Here is a 26,671-nt window from a genome sequence, read left to right on the forward strand (position 1 = left end):
TAACTATGTTCCCTTTTGCAGGGGTCTGCTCACCCACTGCACAATAATCTCTGGAGGCAGATTCTCAGCGAGCTTTATGTCTGGTCCATAGACTCTGCCTTCAGAGATTATTGTAAATAAAAAGGGGTGTGAGACATGTAAAGACTGACAGTCTGCTCTCCTTATATATGTCTCACACTAGTAAGATCTTTCATGGAGGCAGATTCTTGGGGAGATCTATGTCCAGCCCATAGATCTTAACAGCTGATTTACATTTACAATATCGGATTTCAGTTATCAAGGTATCATTTTATTTCCATGACCTCCATGTTGAGCTTAGAAGGGTTGATTCTACTGACAGATTCTCTTTAACGAAACCTTACATAAAAATCTATTCTACTATACAGGACAGTAATGGGGCAAATTTTTAGCTTAGGTTTTGCACCCCTTCTCTTTAATTTAAACTATTTATATGGTATATCACTTACCTATTACTATAAAAGTTTCATTCAGCTTCTTTTTGTGTTTTTCATTGTTGGCTTACTCTATTAGTATATGATATACTTGTTTCACTTACCCTCTTATAGAATTAGGATAATTAAAGGGAATTAGTCAGCAGGTTTCTGCTATATAATCTGATGATAGCATGATGTGGGGGTTAAAACACTGAATTCAGGCATGTTTAACTTATCAGGCTGTGTGCTGTTGTTTACTTATAGTAACTGTTTTATCACCAGGAGATTATCAGTGGCCAGACTAGCTCCCATGTGCCAAGTTGTCTGACCACGCCCCCTCTTCTATAAAACAGCTTCCTGTCATTATACAATGTACACAGAGAGTTGTGGTGTGGGCGGTATTAGCTTTCTCAGCTCTGATACATGCTACATCTAAGCACTCTGATTGTGTCACAACTGCTGCACCCAGTAAACTAAGTGATACTGTCTTGCAATGTTCGGGTCCAAACTCATTAAGTGCCACGGCGGTGTCAGCCTATGTTCACACTGCAGAGTTTGACAAGCAACCTGATGTTTCCTAGTTCTTCAGCCAGAGCTGGGCGTCGGCTGTTTTTTGTCCACTATTCCTCAGTTCTGCGGGAGTTAATTCCTTCTAGTCTGGGGAACTCTGCTAAGAGCTTAGGTTGCTAATTACCAATCTCAGCCGTCTCCTTCCTATATAAGGTACTGGATCCTGGTGCTCAGCTTCTGCAGCGATTCCCGTCTTATTGTGGTGATCTAATTTTGGTGATCTGTGGTGTGCTTATTGTGTGGTGTGGAAGTTTCCCGGTTGTTTGTTTACTGCCTCCCTTTTATGTTATTTTTCCCTGTGCATGTATTGTCGCTCCTTTGTGTTTGATTGCTGTGTGTTCGAGTTTTTTTTTTCCTCTGTCCGTGTTTAGTTGTGGGGTTTGTGACTACGGTGTTGGCTCACCCCTTGGGTGGAGGAGAGGGAGGGGAATTACACCAGGGCTTGGACAGGAGTTAGGGTCATGCTGGCAACTTAGATCTCACTACCATCAAGCGTACCTCTGAGCTAAGGGACAGCGCAGGGTCCCCAGTCTGTGGGTCAGCTTAGGTGTCCTTGTCCAGTCATCCAATCCCACATGATAGATACATAGTTGGAATCAGGGTCTTTTTTTCTACATTATGCTGCAATCTGATGAGGTAGCAAAAACCTGGTACCAGATTCTCGTTAATAGTTCAGCATAGGTAATGGCGCGAGCTCATCCGGTCATCACTATTGAGATCTTTTCCTTTACATTGGCACTGATCGAAATACAAAGCCTAAAACTCTATAAGTTGGTAAATCTGTACAGCTCTTTTGCTTAAAGAGTACAACTCCAATGATAACAAGTGGTACTAATGATCACATATCTTTCATATACCCCGCTACGTAGATAGCAGCTTTGTCAGACCTGGCTCTAGGGGGGCACAACCCCTTTATGATCTCCTTACTCTCCCTGCACACTGATGCTACAGGTGTTTGATCTCATTCCACCTCCTCTGCAGACTCTGCTAGTATGTAGTTTCCGCAATCTCCTATTTGGCAGACGCTATCTCCATTACCTTACTTTACAATACAGTTTTACAAATTATTTTCCGGTCCGGGGCAGACATACCATTTAGGTGGCCCATAAAGGGGCCCAGTAGGAAAAGGGACACACTATCACATTAAAAATAGCTTTCCCAATATCTTTGATATTGCATGTGAAAAAACAAATGACTTTCATGTCTCACAGTTACTAATAGATTGTTAAAGAGACTTACCAGGATACTCTGTAAAGAGATAAAGGAGAACAAGGAGCTCATATACTGTTCTTCCACAGGAACACTCTGTGTCTGCCCTTGTCGAGTAACATTGCTCATAAATTTTACATTCAGTAAAGCAGAAAAACTATGGCAACTCCAGAGTTGAAAGCTGTTAGGAATAATGCACTTTTGTAAACAGAATCAACAGGTTAACCAGCTATGTAGAGGACATGCACAGACTCTACACCAACAGAAGGATGGAAATGAGATGATGACTAAAAAAGGACAAACTTTGGAAAAACCAACCAATAACAGCTGGACTAAAGTTTTAACCTGAAGTATTCAGAATAAGGATCCCATAACACAAAACATAGCTGCAGACTGTCATGCAGTGTTCAGGTCCAGACTCATTAGGTGTTCACACTGCAGAACCTGACAAGCAACCTCATGTCTCCTAATGGTTCAGCCAGAGCTGGGTGTCGGCTGTTATAAAGTCCTGCAGGAGTTAATTTCTGGGGAACTCTGCTAGGAGCTCAAGTAGCCAATTGCCAATCAAAGTCATCATCTACTTCCTATAAAAGATCCTGGCTCTCACCACTCAGCGCCGATTATAGCTTCAGCTTTACCTCCAAATGATACCAGTCTTGATGGTGAACCTGTTGATGGTGATCATTGTTGTGATATTGAGTGGTGTGAACATTCCCCTGTTGTGCATTACTTTCTTCCCTTTTCGTTATTCCCCTGTACACTTATTGTCTCTTCTGTGTGTTTCAGTGCTATGTGTACGAGTTTCTGTTCTTCCTTGTCTATGTTGTTTTGTGGAGTTTTGTTATTGGATTTTCTGGCCCCGCCCAAGGGTGGGGGAGAGGGGGAGTAAGACCAGGGCTCAGATAAGAGTCAGGGTCACGCTGGGGACTCGGACCTGGCAACCATCAAGCCTACCTCCAAGATAAGGGACAGCGCATGGCCTCAAGTCTGAGGGCCAGTCTAGGGGCCCCTGACCTGTCATTACATTCTCCATGATACGGACAAAACAATCTTTCAACCGACAGCTATGTCAACGGACTCCCAAATAAAAAGGCATTACCTCTGGTGCCAGTCATATAAAGTGGGAACAAAGACGGATATTTTTGGGTCTATCATCCCCATAAATATAGATTAATCTGCTGTCCTTTGAAAATGATTAAGACAAGCTGAAATTTTATTACATCTTTTTAATAATGTTCAAAAAATTACCTGACACCATAAACACCAGTATAACATAAAATGAACTGGGGAGAAAAAAAAGAAACAAGCATTGTATTTAAATTTTAGCTTTTTTTTGTTTTTTCTTTTAAAATAAATTACAATTTTTTTACAGATACAAAGCTAAACAAAGCGATCCATTTGTACATTTTATGAAAAAAAAAGACATCGTAGTCATCATCGTCATCAATTAACATCAAAAGAAAACGATACATTCTCTATGTTGTCAAAAGCAGCAGCAAAATTAAAAATAAAAAATAAAGATTCACACATTTTATTAGCATTTTTAATACAGTTGTTATAGCAAAAAAATTACAAGCACTTTTTTAGCCCACAGAAATGTTATAGAGTTGGCACCATGGATCTAGACATTACTATGAAACAGGATCCATTTTCCTATAGTCATTTACATGGTACAGGATATAAGTTCATGTTTGGTAGGTGGGTCATTCACGTGTACGGTATGTTATAGTATTATTACTTCTTACGGACGACACAGACACCTTAAATACACACTCCATTACTTCAAAAATACTTTTTTTTTGTTTTCTTGACTGATGAGTATCGTTTCCGACCATGAAAGGATTTGGACAATTGATAGGTCAAGCTCATTGATAGACAGACATTGAATATTGATAATATTAGGAAAGCGACATTTACCAGGCAGGCATAATTACTGCTTCAATCATTACACTCGACTATTTTATTGTATTAACAAAGATAAAAATCACAGCAAATTTTTTAGTTATTTTTTTGTTAAAATGTGCATTTGTAGTTTTCGGCATGCCCTTCTTTGTAGTCCTATTTTTACCGCAATTTTGGCACAAAAACAAAGTGAAGAAATGTTAAAAAGAGTTGTCCCAATTAAGTAGGTTATTACTAATCCAAAGGATAAGTAATAACTTTCTGATTGATGGGGTCCTATCACTGTGACTCCCACTTATTTGTCAAGAATAGGGCTCTCATGTGGCTCATCTGGAAGGAGCTGTGACCCTTTGGACTGCTAGTGATTCCAAAAAGGTGGCTTTTGAATGTGATCCAATTAGATGGAGTTATGACACCTTGAACACCAACTGATTCCAAGAAGAGGACTCTGATGGGGCCCATCTGGATGGAGCTATGACATCTGGGACTTTCAATAATTCCAGGAGGACACTGAGGTGGCCCATCTGGATGGAGCTATTACCCCTTGGAATCCCACTGATTCCAAGAAGAGGGCTCTGTTGTGGCCTATTTTGATGGAGCTATGACCCCTTGGACTTCCATTGATTCTAAGAATAGAGCTCTGTTGTGGCCCATGTGGATGGAGGTATGACACATTGGACTCCCACTTATTCCAATAAGTGGACTCTAATATGACCCATCTGGATGGAGATGTGACCCCTTGGACTGCTACTGATTCTAAAAACGTGGCTTTTGGAATGTGATCCAATTGAATGGAGCTATGTTACTTTTGACACCAACTGATTCCAAGAAGAGGACTCTGATGAGGCCCATCTGGATGGAGATAAGACCCCTTGGATTCCCACTTATTCCAAGAAATGGACTCTAATGTGGTCCATCTGGATGGAGCTATGACTCCTTGAACTACCACTTATTCCATGAAGAGGTCTCTAATGTAGCCCATCTGGATGGAGCTCTAACCCTTTGGACTTCCACTGATTACAAGTAGAGAGCTCACATATGGACAATTTGGATGGAGCTATAACCCCATGGACTCAGACTAATTCCAAAAACAGAAATCTGAAGTGTCCTATCTGGATGAAGCTATGACCCACTTGTACTCCCATGGATTGCAAGAATAGGGCTCTGATATGGTCCATTTGGATAGCACTATGACCCCTTGAACTGTCGCTGATTCCAAGAAGAGGTCTGATGTGACCTCTAATACTCTGCATCATGGGGGAGGAGTCATACTAATGGGGCTCCAGAGATCAGCAAGTTATCATCTACCATGTATTAGCTTTAGTTGGGACAACCCCTTTCATTGCTTTTTATGAGGAGGTATTAACTAAGTAATGGTATTCCTATTAAGGAGTTTAGGCCTCAGGAGGAAGACATTTAAATAAAACCTGGACTAGGAAAGAATACTTTATATTATAGTACCTTAGTACCTTAATAATGCCCCTGAACTACCCATCGGATGACTTAAGATAGGCTCATAGACCTCAATGCAAAGTCTATAAGAGGGCCGCAACCTTACAGTTGGTCTTTTATCTTAATTTTTGCTATATGAAAGAAGTGCCTGGGTGTAGTTGCTACACTTAAACTCCCTACTCTCCCAATCACAGGTATCACACATAACTAGCTCATTAACAAATGTATTTCTTGAGAAGTATTTACTGTTGCACGTCCTAGTTTGACATTTTTAGGGAGTCCTATTGGGCCTTATTGCACAACTCACCCAAACTCTTAATCCGACCCAAGTCAACCCATATCTGGAACTTGCACTTGACCATCAACATCCATTTACTCTTTTCCTAGCTGGTGCCTAAATGTAATATCAAGGCACCAAGATTATTAGAGGAATGGGTGGGCTGCAATACCAAGACAGATTATTAAACTTGGGGTTATTTAGTCTGGAAAAACGAAGGCTTAGGGGAGATCTAATCACAATGTATAAATATATGAGGGGACAGTACAGAGACCTTTCCAAAGATCTTTTTACACCTAGGCCTGCGACTGGAACACGGGGGCATCCGCTACGTCTTGAGGAAAGAAGGTTTAATCATAATCACAGACGAGGATTCTTTACTGTACGAGCAGTGAGACTATGGAACTCTCTGCCGCATGATGTTGTAATGAGTGATTCACTACTAACATTTAAGCAGAGCCTGGATGCCTTTCTTGAAAAATGTAATATTACCAGTTATGTATATTAGATTTTATGACAGGGTATTGATCCAGGGAACTGGTCTGATTGCCGGATGTGGAGTCAGGAAGGAAATTTTTTCCCCATTGGAACTTGTTTGCCACATTGGGGTTTTTTTGACTTCCTCTGGATCAACATGTTAGGCTACGGGTTGAACTAGATGGACTTAGAGTCTCCCTTCAACCTAAAAACTATGATACTATGATACTATGAAGGCACCACCATTGTGGCAATGGTTTAAGGAGTAAGAGGTGGGACCCACATCAATCAGATTTTCTTGGGAATACTCCTGAAATATCTGTAGCATTATAAATACATCAACACTCTTGAAAAGATCCAAGAGTTTGAGAACCTTACCCTTGATCTAGGCCAGATTTACCATTATGGACTTTCAATGTATACCGGCCTCTTCTTTTTACACTTTTTTTAGGTGGTTGTTTCAAAACGGTTTAATTTAGAGCCCTTGGAAATAATATTGAAGAACTAGGGTAAGGAAATAAACTGCTGTATATTTCAATCACTAGCCTTGGTGGATGATTGTAATGGTGTACATTTTTTGCTCTTTCTGGTGTGATTCAAATATAATAAGAAATGTATACCTGGTATCACCCAAGTTATATGAATGGTATATTATTTTTTATCAATTTTCAATCAATTTACATATTTGAATCAAGTGATTGAAAATGGCAGTGATATTATGCTGGTGCAGCCGGAGAGTGCCGTTTGTGGTGCCAGGTGTCTGTTTTAGGATCCTGACTTTAGTGTCAAGTGACAGTGTCCATTGATGCAAATATAGTCCCAGTGACAAATGTCAGCAATGATATATCTCTGAAGATGAATTGTAATTACAGTGACCAATTTCTAAAGAGCCACTGGCTTTACGATGGCAGCTACAAGTGGTGCCAAAGTCATCGATTTGGTAAAGCTGGTGTATGCATGTAATTCACACATAAATATTCCATTTATACTTAATTTGGTGCCCAGTGTTTGACAGTTTGACAATGCTTAATGAGGTGACAAAAACATATTATTCTTTTTGGGTCTAATTTTCACTTTCCCATATATCGGGAAGGGTATCATGGTGCCGAAACCTCGGTGCCGGAACCCTGCAAAATTCCAAAGTTGAATATATTGCAATTTTTAATCATATTCTCTCTATACATGTATATATCCCATGTTGGTTCCACATTAGATTTTTATTTTAAAGGATAATTTGTGCATCTAATAATGTTTCAGGTGACAACATTTTTTATGCTATTTTTTTTTTTTTTTTTAAATGTGAATTTAAAGTTTGTAATGAAATCTGGATTTTCTAAATGAGAATATTTGTAATTCTGTAATAAAATAAATTAATGTAATAAAAACAATTATTTTTTTAAATTGTGAATTTAAAGTTTATAATGAAATTTGGATTTCCTAAATGAAAATATTTGAAATTATGTAATAAAATGAATAAATGTAATAATAACAATTAATACAAATATACTATGGCTACTAATAATAATGAAAAAATTAAAACTTTGAAAGAAAAAAAAAAAGTTTGTAAAATTTTGACAGATATATATTATGCCTGATATGTTTTTAAACAACTTAAAAAAAGCTTGCCTATTCGACATTTAAAAACTTTAATAGTTACAATTTATTTTTTTTTGTCTGCTTTCTTTCATTTCTCATAAAATAGTTGAAAAAGATAGATCATGATGACTTACAATCAGTCTTTACTCGTCCCCCAAAAAGTTTTAAATTGACCAACATGGAACTACTGCACAGTAGATTCCACTGTCCAATAAGGTTTTTTTAAAAAAAATATATAAATCAAAATGTCATAAAAAATGAAATAATACTTTAGTATTCCCCTATATTCTTTATTTTAAATCTATCTCAATACACATACTCTCAGCCAATTGCCGAATGTACACAAATGGGCGATAGATGAGGTTTTTATCGTTCTTCATTTTTTGCAATTCTCATCAATTTTTAAAAAAATGTGAAGTGAAATGCCCCATTTAATGATGAATATATAAAAAATGGAACAAAAGGAAATAGACGTTAAAAGGACTGCCTCAAGATGGTATTTTTTCCAACTGTCCATCACTTACTGATTAAAAAAGAACAATATTCTGCTAGATCTCAAATTCCTTCAGTTTTATATAAATAATTCTATGAATGTCACCATTACAAATATAGGAAAAGCACCAAACCAATAACCTATGTGAAAAGATAGACATCATACATCAATCAAACCCTCATGGCTGTAGTGGAAACCTGAACTGATCATACGCTATAAAGGAAAAGAATGCATTTTAAAAAATAAACTATTTGAAATGTGAAAAGTATAATCCTCATTTAGATCTTAATCTGTCTTTAGTTTTTAAATTACATAAACAATTTATATAGATGAATCTTAATTTATATATTTCCTAACTGTCTTACTGTAATTTTTCTTATTCATTTTTTAGGCTCTACACCAAAATAGTAAAGATTTTATATTTCAAAAGATAAAAAAATCTTTATTAGGTTTAGTTTTCCCTTAATTATTATAATTCAGAAAGTTGCTATACAAGCAAGGATGAGATTTTTGAAAATACTTTAGATTTTATTCAGTGATTTGTAGTTTAAAATGCCTAAGGAGAGGAAAGAAAAGTGGGTGGGAAGGAAGGTAGGAAGGAAGGGTGTAAGGAAGGGAGGTTGGATGTAAGGAATGAAGGAAGGAAAAAAGGACGCAAGGAAAGAAAGAAGGAAGGAAGGGTTCTATGGTAGGAGATTTGAAGGAATGAATGGAATGACTAGAGTCAAAAGTAAAAAATGAAGCATTGAAGTATCAAAAGTTAGGAAGGAACAAAAAGTGGAGGGTGGGAATTGGAAAGGTAAGGAACAATTTTTCTAATAATGGAAAATTTAGCATTTGTAAAGAAATATGGAATTTTGTAAAATAAAATATTTGTAATAATGCAAGAAAATGGAGAGTGGGAAGGAAGAAAGAAAAGAGTGAAGGGTGGGAAGGAAGAAAAGATAGAGTGGAGGCTGGGAAAGAAGAAGAGATAGAGTAGAGGTTCGGAAGTAAGAAAAGATAGCGTGAATGGTGGGAAGGAAGAAAAGATAGCATGAATGGTGGGAAGGATGAAAAGATAAGAGTGGTTGGTGGGAAGGATGAAAAGATAGAGTAGTGGGTGGGAAAGAAAAGAAGATAGAGTGGAGGGTGGGAAGGAAGAAAAGATAGCGTGAATGGTGGGAAGGAAGAAAAGATAGAGAAGAGGGTGGGAAAGAAGAAAAGATAGAGAAGAAGGTGGGAAGGAAGAAAGAAAAAAGAGTGGAGCTTGGGAAGGAGAAAAGATAGAGTGGATGGTGAGAAGGAAGAAAAGATAGAGTGGATGGTGAGAAGGAAGAAAAGATAGAGTGGAGGTTGGGAAGGAAGAAACTAAAGATTGGATGGTGGAAAGGGAGAAAAGATAGAGAAGAGGATAGGAAGGAAGAAAAGGTAAATTGAAGGGTGGGAAGCAAGAAAAGATAGAGTACATGGTGGGAAGGAAGAAAAGATAGAGTGGAGGGTGGAAAGGAAGAAGAGAAAAAAATGGAGGTGGATAGGAAGTAATTAGGAAAGAGAAAGTGATGGGAATGAATGAATGAATGAATGAAAAAAGAGAAAAAGAACAGTAAAGGAGAAAAGTGTGCAAGACAGATGGTGGGTGGGCGGTTGGATAGAAAAAAAATGGGAAAAGGGTGTGAAGGAAAAGATGAGGAAAAAGTGTGAAAATTAAAGCTTTCTTAAAACATTTTTGAAAAATAACTATAGTTGCCATACTTTGCCATTTTATAGCAAGTATTTTTCAAAAACAATCACCAAAAAAAAACAACCACTGAGGACTCTCAGTTCTTTTAAACAAAATTTTTTTATCAAAAACAATAACATTTCGGATAAAATAAACTAGAAGAAGTAGATAAAAACCTGACAAGTAGAAAATAGAAATACGGTGAGTAGGACATTAATTTTTCAATATTTCAAATCTTTATAACTGCTTTTGAAAATGATAAATGCTGCTTCTTTGCTAAATAAAATATTCAGCCCTCGTTCAGACTGCCCTGAAGTTTATTTAGGCTACAAAAAGCCCGCGACCCACTGTTATGTTTTATAGAAGAGATTTTTTTAAATCTGTTCAATTTTACTTTTACATTGGTTGTGTTTGGTATTACAGCTTAGCTGCAGTCAAGGGAATGGAGCTGAGCTGCAATACCACATGCAGCCTGTGGACAAGAGTGGTGCTGTGATGGAAGAAAGCAGCCATTTTTGTTTATATCCTGCGTTTAATGCTGATGAACATAAAACTTCCTGCTAAAATATATCTTTTTTTACCTACCTTCTTTTACTTTTTCATATAAATAATGACACTGACAAACAGAACTACACAATACGATATACTCTGCAATCTCTTCAGTATTATACAATATATTTTATATACTCGTTGCACTTTACTTTATGTGCTTCTGGAATGTATGATAAAATATAAATTCACAGCATTTTTGGAATACTTCTTTCCCCCATATGAAAAAGGTAGCCTTTTTATGTGAAGAAACCATATTTTTGAAAAAGTACAATTAACGTTGGACTTGGCTTCTTTGAACCCAACAGAGGAGGTCACTTTAAGAACATGTAGCTGTCTAATTTTAATTACATCTAATATCATTATACATACAGGATATATCCTAGTTAGGCTCTTATAGGGTATTTTGTAATAGGTCCATAAGAAGTAGCCTTTAGCGGTAAGTGGTTGACACCAAATGGGGATGTTGGTACTTATGGTAAAATACACTGATGAGCAAAAGACTAACAATGTTTTGCACTTTTGACTTTCAGGCCTCATATCTCACCATCTACCACAGCTTTGACCGTGAGACGGCCTTCATTTTATAGACAATCATCTCGGATATCTCATACATAAATGTGACTTGCAGCTATTTAGCATATGATTAGTTATGCAGATTCTTGTCATGTCACTGCATTATTACTGTTTTGCTCTTACAAACCTAAATTTTAATTTTCATTATTTTGTTAGTAATTTTTAAATCCACCTTTGCCTTTCAACATTGGCTGAATCCTTCAAGGCATTCTCTGGATCAGATTCAAGCATGTCTTGCCCAAAATCTGATCCTAGGTCTCTTCTACAAGTTCCTAGTGTTGGTGTATACTAGTCGGATCACTTGGGGATGTATACAGCTTTCAAACCTATAGTACTCAAGTGTACGAAGTATCTTGTCTTGTAGTACACTTACATTTAGCTCAACATTGAGACCACCATCAATCCTAGTCAAGTATCCAATGGCTTTGGCTGGGAAATACCCCCATATCATAAGGCTTCCTTTTCCGAAGTTGACAATTCAATTTCTCTATTCGTTAGCCCCCTTTTCCCTTGTTTCTTCAAAACCCATTTGTCCCAATCAGAGCCTTGTCTATTGATTTTTGTCTCATCGCTCCAAGTCACCTATTTCCAATCTTCTACTGTCCACTTTTTGTACTTCTTTGCAAGCTGGAGCTGACGCTTCTTATGATAATGAAGTTGAGGTTTCTTCACCTTTTTTCGAGCCACCATTACAGATTTGTGTAACATGCGTCGCACGGGCTTGCATGGATGTCTGTGATCTCACTGTTACGAAGCATATGAGACACCTCAACTGCCGTGAACGGATAGATCTTGTGATGAGCCGACTTGTGGACTCCAATATTTTACCTGAAAGTCAACCTCTTGGCTTTTGGATGGATGGACTTCATTTCTTATTCTTCCAACTGTCATGGCCTCACATGATGCAGTTTGGCAATTTTCTTGGCCAAGAGATCGCTATCAATGAGCTGGATGATGCTATTTCTCTTTTCTTGAGAAATCTTCTTCATGGCTGCTCCTCAATTCGAACCAGTGACTTTTCACTTGGAAATAAACCTAATAACACACTGAGCTATTAGGGAATGTGAGAACAGGTTGTAATTTGTAGTATACAGGAAGAAAAAGATTTTTCCACCACCAGGAGCAAAACAGTAACAATGCAGTGACATGACAAGAATCTGCATAACCAATTATATCCTAAATATTGCAAGTCAAATTTATACATGAGATAGCCAAGATGATTAATAGTGAGATATGGAGCCTTCCAGGACCTTCCTGGAGAAGGTGGACCTTCCAGGAGATCCCTATGCCAAGGGATGGCACTAAATTGGGTTTTAGTAACTTTTTGTCAAGTTCTAGACTAGCTGAAAACTCCTCTGATACTCCAATGAACCAGCTCAACTCTATGTACAGTTGTATATAGAGTTGGTGCGAATCAATTCGCACAACTAAGTCCATTGGCCCCAACTGTAATTTGTGAACGTAGGATCAGTGCTATTAAACTGCCTCTTTCTTGATGGCAACAACACTGTTTATCTTTTGATTAGCCGGCCTGCTGCAACATCACATTTTTGTCACTTTGCAATGATAATTTCTTGTCAAGCCGGCTAACCAAAAGAAGACCCATGGATGTTGTTAAGTAAGAGGTGGTTCTCAAGGCTCCCGTCATTACTGACGCCGCCAGTGGGCAAGGCTCTTGCAAATAGATTCTCATCAATTCTAGTCGGGTATTAATTTAGGATCAACTAGCGCTATTCCTTAGGAATGAGTGATAATTAGTGATGAATGAATAGTTCTGTATTCGGGTGGTCTTAACGAGCAGTTGATGTTCAAATGGGCGCGACTGGAGTACCAAGTATAATGGAAGTCAATGGGGAACTCGAGCCTTTTTTCCGGAAAATGTTCCAGAAAAATGCTTGTGTTCTCCATTGACTTTCATAATCGGGTAGTCAAGTCGTGCCCATACGAGCATCTGAATACCGAACTACTCACTCATCACTAGTGATAATATCTCACCTATTCCTAAAAATTATATATTTTTTTATTTACTTCTTTTTTGTTTTGACCTCAAAAATAGCTAAAAAAAAAAATCCAAGAAAAATCCAGCAATTCTATGAGTAAGGACCTGACAGATCCGAAACGCATCATTTGTTTCTCTTTTAATGGAGTGTAAACCATGGAATTTTAAAATGAGAAATAAAGCCTTGGAATTTTTTATCATTTAGGATTGCTGAATTTTTCTTGGATTTTTTTGGATTGCTTCTTCTGGTGACCAACTGGTCTCTGATCTGTGCATCCCCTTCCTTATACCAGGAATTGCAATCGGTGGTGGAGTGGCTGATAAGTATTTTTCTTGGTTTTCGTCACAAAAATGGCTACCTTGACTTCCAAAATATTTACAATTTAAGAAACTAATTAACATTTTCTTCATATAGTTTTTTTCTAAAATCTTTCTCTCCTAGACAACATTCCCGGGCACAATCTCATATAGATGTCTACATTCCTTTTTTAAGGCTATTTTAGTCATCATCTCCCGCAATTAAACACTATCCTTCAAATTATTGTATTTGGCACCTGAGGATAGTCATCAGAGAATGGATCCGTTTTTCAGGAATTATGTAAAGTTATATATATATATATATATATATATATTTTGTACATATGTAAATGTTTTAATTGCTTTGAAATGATAACAAAGTTCACTTTTAAGTATATAAAAAATTATATCCTAAGAATGCATGATACCAAACATGTTATGTTTTTTATATATTATGGAAATAAAATCCTGGTTTAAGGAGATGTCATCCTTACTTTGTATTGCTTCGAATTCCAATTTCGGTCACAGTTCAAGGTTAACAACAATATACAAATAGCCAAGCCACAAAAAAAACCCATGGCTTTATGGTTATTATACTAAATGTATTCAAGGCTTTGACACAATTTATTAAAAGCTATGACAATACCATATCAGTTTTTATGTTGTGTTTTTTTCAGTAGCGTTGATTTTGTTTTTGTTTTTTTTTTCATTTATTTTACATGCAAAAAGCAATAAAACACAAGTATTTTTTTTGTTTTCATCAATAAAAAAATCATTAGAAAATAAAAAGCATTCGACACGTAGGGGATGCAAGAACACCATAATTAAACAATTTCTGCTATAAACATTATATTCACCAAAAATAACAACTCGCCCTTAGGAGGGGTAATTACAAAACAGTACTCCGAAAAAATATTTTTTTTTTTTGCTACTTTTAGTATTGTCGGCAACACGGTGAAAAAAAGACAATATAATTCATTATTAAATTCCAGTCCGATGGTTTTTTCAACCAGTTGGAGGTTAATGAACGAAGAATATTTACAAAAACTGAAAACTTGGTTGACATGTTGTTGCATGTTGTGCCCTACGTAGAACGTACAGTAGTCATCGGTACTGCTGAGAGTCAGCTATTCGCGATGGGTGTCAAATATTCGATATGGATCGAGGTGCTCTGAGAGTTTATTTGACGTCATTTTTGTTTTTTTTTTAGTTTTAGATTCTTCGTACAAAATTGCCTGCCATTTTGGTCCCAGATTTTGAGTCTTTTAGAAAATGTACATTCATGTTTGGTCTTCTAATCTTGATAAAAGATCAAGGTTCACTTCTGGGAAGAGAATCAAAAAAGCAAAACAAGACAATATATTTTACAGTCGATTACAATCCACTCTGTTCAATTTCATATATTTTTTTAAACAGCCAACTTTAACATTAAATCAAAGCACTTATAATACTCCCCTATGATCAACTCCTTACCAGCCCTCAAGTGCCCTCAAGTGTTTCTTAAAGACCATGTTTTAAGGCCACTCTAATATCAACTGCTCTGCATGGGAAGATTGGACCTTAGATCTGATCCTGCCCCTAAGGAGCACCAGTTGCCTGTGACAACAAGGTCTGTAAAACCCTCCCCCTAATCGTATATATATATATATACTGCCATTTTCTGTAGCTTAATTTACATTCACAATGAAGACGAACTTTGAGAGTAGTCTCTCAAGATCAAGTTGTCATACTTAGGTGACGATGGGGTACAAAGAGCTGATTCTGAAACTGGGGAGCTAGGGGAAGTGCTCTCTGAGTCAACAGAGTCTCTAAAAGGAGAAGGAGGCGTTAAAGCCACCAACTCCTCAACATCTTGCTTTACTACTGGTGCTTCTGAAGTGCTATCTTTGACACTTTCAGAAGAAGATTTTCTGGCAGAAACTGACCCACCGTTATATTCATTTGCTGGGGCTGGCTGGATCTCTGCAAAGGTGGTCATAGCTGTGGGAAGTTGGATCTCCCTTGGAATCAGGTAGGAAGAACATAAAGGGGTGGGTACCAATGTTCCTTGGGTGTTTGACGAAAGCATCATGGAGTTTAGCTCACTGATATTGGCGGTGAATCGGGTCACAACATTACTGATTTGGTCCATTAAGGAACCTTGAGATGAACCACTTCGTTGGGCGGTTTCTGAATGAAAAGATGGGATGTCATCCTCTGTCCGAGTAACAGAAGCAGCTCTCTGGCTTACAGTACTGATTGGAGAAGGTGTCTGTGGTCGGTACTGTACTGGATAATGCTCCTCGGCTTCGGAAACATCATACAGCATTTTGGCACTGGAGTCAGGAAAGGAAGTGCTAATATATCGGTTCTCTGTGCTGTTTTTCGAAAAGGGCTTAATGACAGCCGTCTGATTCGTACTATCCTTCTTCTTCACATGGACAGAAAGCCGCTGCCATAGATGTTGACCCCGGCTGCTCTTCTCATTTTGTGCCCAAGTAACAGATTTTCCATTAGAGCTGAAATAGACGTGAAAAATTATGTAAGCATGGAGAACTCACAAGTTGCCTTGAATTTTTTTTGTTTCATTGACTTTGTTTCTATAATACATAACCCAAGATCATCTTTAAATCTATTACTTGATACTTTCTTTTTGAAATATTTTCCACAACTCATAACCTGTTAAACCTTTATCGTAAAGCTAAATACTAGGCCATCTACAGAATTCTTGATAAGCTACCAAATCTTTAGACAATTTGTAAGGTTGGTTTAAGCGGAGTTGAAACAGATTTATTTACAAAGGCCTAAGTTGACGCTCCAGAGCCCTAATGAAAAATCTGTGACTGGACACCCTATCTACCATATGGCATTTATAATAGTGAGTGATGTTTTTTATGGGACATTGAGGCCTTGGACTACTTATTCATCTGTTCCTAGATGCTGAGAAGGAAGTTGAAGCTGTTAAGCCTAAAATTTCATCTGTAACGGGGTTCCCAATCTACCTTTTATTATAAAGGCTGTATTCATAGTGGGGGTTTGGATTTGTTAGGCCTCAGGGCCCAGGTACAACTGTAAACTGTACAGCCCCTATAACTAGACCCCTTAGACAACTGTACACTTCACTGATAGCATAGTAGTACAGCTCATGTAAGACTTTTAACACGTTTTACTTTTGTTACATGCATTGAAAGTAAAACCCCTGAAGTATGGATGATTTGGAGGCGAAACATATGAATGGGCAGCACCCATAACCCATAACGTTTATAAGACTGCAGAATCTTTCCTGCACAGGAATCCACAGTTTACATCCCTTATTTCTGTCAGAATATAAAAGAACCAAGAAGATACAATACCGTAACTCATGCGGTCACCGAGAAACGGGTGAATGGGGGAAGAATGGAATGAGCAGATAACAGCGAAGTCAGGATTTGTGCCAAAAAGACATCAACATCTAAAGTCATGGAACCCACTGTGTAACCAAGAATCGATACAATAAAACAACTGAAGATGGACAAAAGAACCAACGGTTTAAGTAGGACCAAAAATGAAGCAAAGTTTGGGAGTTTCAGGGAAGTTGTTCTGAAATCCATGGGATCAAAAAATAATATCAAAGCAAAAACACTCCAAAGAAAACCAAAATGAGTCAGATGTTTAAAAGCTTTCATTTCATGACATCAATGAAATACATTGGTTTTTAAGGAAAAATGATATTGGAAAAATAGGGCAGGACCAGTGTTGGAGAACAGCTCATGTCATGCCACCTGTCACTAAATTAACCTATTGGCAAATATAGAGAGGACAGATAAGTGAGGAAACGTGTTTTGGTGGATCTTGTCTTAACAGGTTGAGCAAAGCTTGAAATTCACGAATAACCGTTGTGTCAAAGACAAATGTAGGTCTATTTGGAAGCAAAACGTATCCACGAATCGGTGGTTTTCCATTGGGAGATACTTGTGTTTATTATGTAATTCATCAGAATTTCAAAATTGAAGGTAAGCTTGGAATTAGTAAAAATGTTGACATGTGGCAAGCTCAGCCAACTGAAGGTAAATAAATTGGCCCTGATTCATCAAAACTGGTTGTTCACGTTGTTCATGAGAAGTCGTGCTAGATTCAGACTCTCCGGATTCATTAAGAGGCACTTGCCTATAATTGAATCAGGAGCATTGGACAAGTGACGTACAGCTCTATGTGCATCTTGACACCTCCTGGAGTAAAATTTCTGGTGTAGCGAATGCCACTGATAGTCTTGAATTGGTCGTCAAACTCCTGTACTGCCCAAATTTACCCACTTTGGAGTAGCAGGGCAAGAAGTATGCCTAAAGTGTCAACATCTTAGCGCAGCCTTGAGTGGCACCCACATTTTTCAACTTTTCAAACACCAGAATACTGTCATAAAAGCTTTGATGAATTTGGCCTCAGTGTCAATAACTAAGAGCATTTTAGCCAGGACTTTAATGACCATTATGTAGTATGTCCCTTATAAAGTTTATGGCCAATGTTTAAACAGGTCAACTCGGTATTGGAAGAGAATCCTTCTGCCTGGAATTGTAGATTTGGTGGACATAAAACCTTTCACCCTATGCTGTCAACCTGACTCTTATGACTGCATAATCTTCCAGAAATGAGGCATAAGATCATTTGGTAAAGATTATAAGGCACCAAGGATTTGTTAACCAAGAATTCCAGCAATGGTTTTAACACTGATAGTCACAAATCCACAATATTTGTCTGTTTGTTTTTTTTTAAAGAGCTTGAGGGACATTGTTGACCTCATAGAGAAGATACAGAATAATGTATCACATGCTTTCCTCTATTGTGTGCATAAACCTAACAAATGCCATGGCTTCCAGTGATATAGCTTGTTGCTGGATGGAAAGCTTAAGATATAAAATCTGTCTCTGGTGACCTTCTTTATCCTGAAAAGTGACGTTCCTGCCAATTGATGTTGTTAGCCAAAGCTCATACAATTGTAGAAGCCCAATTATACCAATTTCCAACTTAATGCAGGGTCTTTACGAGAAGTTGTTGGCCAGATTTCGGATACCTGAATATTCAACATTACCACATACTGTATGGACTGCAAAATCTTCTTTTTGAAGTGCAGTATGGTTGCAGCAGTAGATGCAGAATAATTGGGGTCTTGGGAGCCCTGTAGAAGTGGGTTAATGGACCCCCCACACATCAGGGTAAAGCTTTCTGAATCTGATGATTTTGGTTGGTCACGTCAGGGAAGATATTCGCCACCAGAGGTGTCCGATAGCGGCTTCCTATGTTCTCTCTCTTGAAAACACATAAAATGAGCAGCTTTCTGTTGTATACTAGTATATTTACAAAGTTGGGAACACGTGAGGTGGAGATGATATTATCATTAAAATTCCAACATCATATATCTTTCCAAAACGGGAAGCTTTTTCAAGTGAGTACCTTGGATTGTATACATTCTTGACAAGTCCTTTCCTTTAGTTTCATCCTTGAGATGAAACTAAAAGGAAAGAGATTCAGATTAGACATTAGGAAAACTTTCTGACCGTGAGGGCAGTCAGAGAGTGGAACAGGCTACGACGGGAGATGGTGAGCTCTCCATCAATGGAAATCTTCAAGCAGAAACTGGATAAACATATAGCTGGGATGATTTAAGAAAACCTGCACTCTTAGGGGGTTGGACTCAATGCCCCTTGAGGTCCTTTCCAACTCTACCATTCTATGATTCTATGGAATCTAACAGGCAGCCATCATGCCATGGTGGAAACGGGAGACATTGGTTTAGAAGCGCTGATGGTCCTCAGGAATCAGATCAACTGTTGGAAGTAAAAGAGGCTCCATATAAACATAATAATTCTGGAGAGCCTGAATAAGATGGTTATTTCTGGTAACAGGCTAAAATTGTGTTTTAGTTAAATCATGAACATCAAACAGTAATAGAACTTCATCAGGATTCATAGCAAGTTACGCCCCCAGAGAGTGGACATTCAGTGCCACAGTTGGTTTTACGTAGGCATAACTAAGTTGTTGAAGCTAAGTAGTTTTCAACCTTCACTTTCAAGTGGGTTTGCTCTCGCAGTCTGAATTTTTTGGTAGTTGACTTCAGACTAATCTATGATTGTCAGCTTATAGAATGGAACGTTAGATAAAATGGAGTTAATACATGAAGGAATAGCTTTATTTGCCTAGGTGATTCTCTGCAGGTGAGTACAGTTTGACACTTAAAGTGAGCTCCTGAAACGTCTCCTCAAACCATGCCCTTTCCACAGGCCTTAAGTCCCAGGTTCCAGTTGAATGTGTCATTGGACGTTGGGGGTTTGTCTGATAGAGCATCCCATCATCATGCACTAGAAACCCCCTGCAGAACCTTGGAGATATGTCAACCCTTCCAGGAATTTAGGAGGCCTCCCTTTTTTGGATGTACCAGAAAAGTTGGCATAGTTTAGGATACTGAAGCAAAACTATATCCAGAAAAATGGCCTCATTTCGGGCTAGAAAATTAATTTTTAATCAAAATGAGGTCCATGAGCCACAATCATAACAAAGCCGAAGTAATTGCACAGAACCAAAGGGAGAATTGTAACCAGCACCAGGGAACACCCTGACAATTGAATATAGTAACAGAAGGACTGAGTAATGGTAGGAACACGTAAGCTCATCCAATGATGACTTAATGAAACAGGTTAATATATCGCTCTTTTTTTCTAAGGGCATACTGTAGGTATTAGGAACAGAGGTCGGCAGATACTTCATACTCCACAGTGTTAGATGGCAATTTGTTGCATTATATTGTACATTATAATGCAGTTAAATGTTTGTTTTTTTGTTAAGATAATGTCACACAGAGTTTAGCACAAACTTTGCCAATTGTCATGGCGGCGTAGGGCTCTGTTCACATTACAGATTCTGACACTCCGCCCAATGGTTTCTCTGGTGTCTGAGATCAAGACAGACAGACTCGGGCATCGACCTGCTGTGTGCTGATTCATAGACAGTCTAGTGTGAACTCATCTCTGCTAGTCTGCTTCTTAGGTTCCTTTGGTCACATGTGGTGCAGAGACCTATCACATCTGATCCCCTCCTATTTAAGCTGCATGAAATCTTTTACCCATGCCAGCTATAGTTTCTATTTCGGTCTGTGAGGTATGGTTGTGGTGTCCAAGATTCTTCTGGTGAAAATTGTGCTATTTGCTTGATGCGGTTGTGGAGTTTACCCCTGTTGTTTTGTAGCTTCCTTCCTTCTCTTGTATTTTCTCCTGAAAGTCTTATTGTCTTTAACTTTGTGTGTGTGTGCAGTATGACAAAGTTGTGGTTTCCCCTGTCTGTCTTTTCCTGTGACTTTCATTATACTCCTGTTCCACCCCCCCTGGGGGGAAGAGTAGGGGGAAACAGATCAGGATTGGTCAGGAGCAGGGCCAAGAAAGAGACTCAGACATCCCCGCAAATAGGGGTATCCCTGAGAATAGGGATAGCATAGGGCCTTCTAACTTGTGGGATAGCTTAGGAGCCCTGGTTTTCTGCTATCCCAGAGTCATCATGACAGATAATCAATCCTTTTGATGGGGTTCCCACCATAGGGCACCCAATTTAGATGATGACACATGTAGATGAGGTGAGGTGAAGGGGAAAACAGATCAGGACTAGTCAGGAACAGGGCCATGAAGGAGACTAAGACATCCCCACCATAGGGGTATCCCTGAGAATAGGGATAGAATAGGGCTTTCTACTTGTGGGACAGATTAGGAATACCGGTTCCTGAGTCGTCGTGACAGATAATCAACTCCTTATCCTGGGGGTCTTACCATAGGACACCCAATTTAGATGACACATGTAGATGAAGGGAGGTAGAGGGGGAGGTGGAAGCAGATCACGACTGGTCAGGGTCGGGAAGGAGACTCAGGCATTTCCACCATTAGGGGTATGCCTGAGAATAGAGATAGCATAGGGTTCCTAGCTTGTGGGACAGCTTAGGGGCCTCGGTTCCCCGCTATCCCAGAGTCATCATGACATATAATCAATCAATATTCTGGGGTTCCCACCATAGGACACCCAATTTAGATGACACATGTAGATGAGTGCTTATGCCCAGGGCTAAAGTTCAAACCTATCCATTGAACTGACTATCAACCTCAAAAGTAAAATGGTGTACCTAAATGAACCCCCACCAATCGTGTATTGATGGTGTACTCCATGGATAGGTCATCAATTGAGAATCCTAGAAACCCCACTGAGCCTTAATTAAAAATGGTCAGTAGACTCCTTAGAAACAAGCAAGTTTAGGAGAGTCGGGGACATAGATCTATGAAAACAGAAAATGGATTTGGTTCTAGGACTATAAATGTGTCCTCGTCATCCATTTCCCATTTGGCATGGGCACACTTTACAATTAAGAGCAATGAGAATACCACCACTAGTACTACGGACATCTATGATAAGGAACTAACAGGATCTAAGCGTTTACTACAATTCCACTAGTAGGGAACACGGTAACATGGACAGGAACAAGACTGCTTCACGTACTGTACTTACCATAAGAAACCCATACTTGAAAGAAGAGGACAAAAAACACAAATTTACATAGAATTACAGATTTATGAGAACATATTTTGGAACTTTTCCCAATATAATATCACACATGGCAGCCATTATTTCGTAGACAAACAGTGCACGAGAGACATATTTTTATACCATTTTTTACATTTTGTTTCTATAGTTGTTTTTTAAACTTTTTTTTCAATTAAGTGATGTTTGTCACTTATGTGGTGCCATCAATCAGATCAAATCTGCATAAAAACCTACTAGAAATTGTTATTTCTTTCTGTTCATAAAGGGCTTGTCCAATGTAAACAAGTTCACATAGAATAGGGGACAACTTGTTGATCGGTGACGGTCCAACTGCTGGAATCTGCACAGATCAACAAAACAGGGAAATTGATCCCTCTCCGTTAATTCCCTACGCGGATGGTGGGCTATTTTCTGCCAGTCCGAAATAGGTGGTTCGGAGTCCAACCTTGTATTCCATTTTGTATTGGGGATAAAAGTGCACCATTGGGAATAAATTTAGCTCATCTTTGGGCTGTCCATGCAGCCATAAATAAAATCTACACCAGCTATGAGGTAGCGTACATTTCAGCTATAGCTGACTAGCCTAAAATATAATAAATTTAACACTTAGTGTAACAACTCGCCTCCTTTTTGCCTGACCCACAAAAAAAACCCCAAACTGTGAGCCAGTACAAAAAACAGTAGGGTGTCACACGGAGTTTTGCACAAACTTCGCCGACTGTCATGGTCATGGTATGGTCAATGTCATGGCATTGGGCTCTGTTCAGATTGCAAATTCTGACACTCCGTCTGATGGTTTCTCTGGTCTCTGGGATCAACACCGGCAGATTCGGGCATTGACCTGCTGTGTGCTGATTCATAGGCAGGCTAGCAAGAGTTAATCTCTGCTGGTTTGCTTGCTCCTTTAATCACATGTGGTAGGAAGACCTACCACATCTTCTCCTCTTGTATTTATACTGGCTGAATTCTTCTACCTATGCCAGCTATAGTTTATTCTTTCTTTGTCTTTAAGGTGTGGTGTTCCAGACTCTCCCCTTGTATTTATGCTGGTTGAATTCTTCTACCTATGCCAGCTATAGTTTATTCTTTGTTTGTCTTTAAGGTGTGGTGTCCCAGACTCTCTGGTGAAAATTGTGCTTAAGTTGTGCCTACTGCTTGGAACACTTGTAGGGTTTACCCCTATTGTTTTGTAGGTTGCTTCCTGCTCTTGTTTTTCCTCTGGGATTTCTTATTGTCTTTACCTTTGTGTGTGCTGTGGTTTTCCTTTGTCAGTCTTTATCTGTGGCCTTCAACACACTCCTGTCCTATCCCTCTCTGAGGGGTGGGGGAATCAGATCAGGACTGGCCAGGAAGGAGACTCAGGCCTCTCCACCATCAGGAGTATTCCTGAGGTTAAGGATAGCATAGGCCTCCCTACCTTCAGGGTTAGCTTAGGAGCCCCTGCTATCCCATAGTTATTGTGACATTGGGATTTCTGCATCCCCCAACCCCCAATACCGAGGTCCTTGGAGGTCATCTCAGAGGAGGACATTTTTTTAGGATACAACAAGGTAAAAAAAGTAAAGTCATCGTGTTAATAGGTTCCATCAGTGGACATGGGTTCCCATCCAATCACCCCCAAAAATTGGCTACCGAGCTGCCAAGTTGTGCCACTTATTGGTAATGGTATAAAGGGGTGGATGATAAGTGTTAGGTGCCAAACCATGAGAGCTAAGGAGCTTAAGAATAATGTTAATGGTCTATTAATGTACGTTGCTGACAGGCCAAGAATTTATTGATGTAAAGCGACAGATCTGGACCGGAAATACCCATTAATCTCCAAAAATAGTTCAGCACGAATCCTAATTCCCTTCCGGTAACTTGGTAACCGCTTGGTTCTATCCAGCAGAAACGCTGATTTCGAACACATAGTTATCACGTCTGCGACGACATACAATATACAGACGTACACCACATAAAGCAGCTGGGCTGGTATGTTTTTTTTGTCCTTTGCCCCTTTGGCTAGTGCCGCACAACAAATATTAGAGTTTTAAAATAAATTCTTACATTCCGATTGGTTGCTGACAATAGGTGTGAGTAGGCCCAGGAGTAAATGAAATGCTAGAATAAAGAAAGTTTGATGGGTTAATTAAAAAAAAAATGTATTGAAAAAGTTACTAATATATTATTAGTCCATGTTATAAATTAGGATTTAAAGAGAATCTGTCATTACATTTTTGCTACCAAATCAGAAAGCAGTATAAGATAGAGATAGAGACCGTGATTCCAATGATGAATCTGCTTGATGTAGTTTTGATAAAATCAGTAAACCTGTTGCCAGGTAGTCCTCCATATTTAAGTCAGTATAACCCCGCCTCCAGCTTTTTTTTATGCACAGTGTACATAGAAATCTACCAATCAGTGGTGTGGGCGGGGTTATACAAGTATCATTCAGGGAATTGGTAGATCTGGAGCAGAGAAAACAATGAGTTTATCAAAACTACAGCAGATACTCGGAAAAGGACACATGGCTGTAATCAGGGTCTCTGTCCTTGTTCTCGGGTAGGATATCAAAAATATGTTGACAGATTCCCTTTAAAGTGGATTTCCAGGAAATAACATTGATAAACTAACTTTGATAAGCCATACATTTTAAATCTGTGGGCTTCAACTCTCGGGACCCCCCCAGTCAGCAGAATAAAGTCTGTAGACTCCTCAAGATAAAAAGTTGCTCTTGTCCATAAGGACATATTTCTAGCACTTCTTTAAGTAAGCATCTATTACTTTCAAAATGTATTGACCTGTCATTGTGACATATCATACAGTGGAGATCCCCATTATTACTAAAAGGAAAGGCAAGAAGGGCTGTACCCCCATATTTTTAGGTTGGCTCAATTGGACTTTCTTTGGAAAGATAGACAAGGAATGTATAGACATTCTACTCATAGCAGATGAACAATCTGACAATAAAGGCCACTTTACACACAACGACATCGCTAACGAGATATCGTTGGGGTCACACATCCGGCCTCGTTAGCGACATCGTTGCGTGTGACATGTATGAGCAACTGCTAACGATCAAAAATACTCACCACATCGTTGATCGTTGACACGTCGTTCATCTTCCAAATGTCGTAGCTCGTTCAGGACGCAGGTTTTTCGTCGTTCCTGAGGCAGCACACATCGCTACGTGTGACACCCCGGGAACGAGGAACAACAGCGTACCTGCATCCTCCGGCAACGAGGCGGGAGTGACCTTCATGCGGCTGCTCTCCGCCCCTCCGCTTCTATTGGACGTCGCTGTGACGCCGCACGGACCGCCCCCTTAAAAAAAGAGGTTGCTCGCCATCCACAGTGACGTTGTTAGGAAGGTAAGTATGTGTGATGCGTACCTCCAATATTGTTCGCCACGGGCAGTGATTTGCCCGTGACACACAAACGACCGGGGCGGGTCGAAGCGTGTAAAGCGCCCTTTAGTCTAATGTTTTTTTTTTGTAAAATTCAAGTATAATTTAAGACCATTTGAATACATTTACTTATTAAGACTACTGACATGTCACAGTTGTTTTTAAATTAATAGGTACCCTTTAAGGAGGACCTGTAACTCACTATAAATATGGATTTTTTTTTTTACCTGGTATAAATGCCCCTGTTCTCCTGAATCCGTCGTTTTTCTTTTGTTTCTGTGCCTCTCAGTTCCTGAGATATGGCCCCTTCATCCCGGTATGTAAATCTAGCCTTTCTTACTTACTGGGCGTGGTCCTCAAAAGCACACCCACAGAGCAGAGTTCATGACCACGCCCACTTTGATAAAAAGACTTTATTAACATACAAGGAAGATGAGGTCATATCTCATGAACAGAGAAACGCATGAATAAAAGAAAAACAACGTTGGATTCAGGGAAAAAGCGGCATTTACACCAAGTAACAAAATTACATATTTATGGCAAGTGATGAGTACTCTTTAAGGAGAACCTAATTTTTTAAAAAAAAAATGTTGACATAAGTTTTGTTTGGGTGCCAAAAGTAGAAAGTCTTTGAGTTGATACACTAATTACTCTTTCAGGAAAAGTCAAAACAGGGTAATTAAAGATGAAGGTCATAGTCCTTCTGTCCTTTCCTCGTAGTTATCATGTGGATTTTAACACCTTGAACACCACCAATGAAAATATCTTTTTGACACCTCAATAAGTTAAGCATTGAAGAGCAATGTGGTCTCTTTATCCTGCTGAGCGTTTGGGGTCTAAACTCTAAAGACCTTAACAAACCACTTATCGATCACGTATCTTAACGATGACTCCTCAACGTTGTTTGCCGGAAATCCCCTTTGAATATTACTAATCAATGCACTAAAGATTTCAAGATGCCATAACTATATTGAACATGTGATTTCATCAGACAAGGTGATCGGGCCGAAAAAGTATGTAAACCCTTATACTTCATAACTAGAAAAACGTTTTTTAACATGTCTTTAATAATCAAACCTTGACGGAATGTGAAAGAGCTCGGATTCTTCACTTAGCTACAAAACTTATTGGGATATTTTGTTTTTGCAACTTTCTTCAGACTGCAATTCAAAAAGTCATCTTGAACATTTTTTAAAAATTAGAATTTCTTCTGTGTGATTTTA

At 38.7% G+C, this 26,671-nt stretch overlaps 1 protein-coding gene across 8 annotated transcripts in view; it reads right to left on the minus strand.

Annotated features, from left to right (window-relative positions):
* Positions 1 to 3,453: 3,453 nt before the first annotated feature.
* The window catches only part of GRM5 (glutamate metabotropic receptor 5), a 535,313-nt gene continuing 512,095 nt past the window's right edge, over positions 3,454 to 26,671 (minus strand). For 4 of the 8 annotated variants that reach the window (XM_075337560.1, XM_075337562.1, XM_075337559.1 and 1 more), the window contains 2 exons: positions 24,109 to 24,162; positions 3,454 to 16,031 (listed from right to left, as the gene is read on the minus strand). In XM_075337560.1, the coding sequence (XP_075193675.1) occupies positions 15,212 to 16,031; positions 24,109 to 24,162 (874 nt within the window). In that variant the 3' untranslated portion in view covers positions 3,454 to 15,211. The remainder of the gene's footprint in view (positions 16,032 to 24,108; positions 24,163 to 26,671) is intronic. The other 4 variants (XM_075337564.1, XM_075337565.1, XM_075337563.1 and 1 more) reach the window with 4 other exon arrangements.

This window comes from Anomaloglossus baeobatrachus, chromosome 2 (genome assembly GCF_048569485.1).
Source record: "Anomaloglossus baeobatrachus isolate aAnoBae1 chromosome 2, aAnoBae1.hap1, whole genome shotgun sequence".
Classification (NCBI taxonomy): Eukaryota; Metazoa; Chordata; class Amphibia; order Anura; family Aromobatidae; genus Anomaloglossus; species Anomaloglossus baeobatrachus.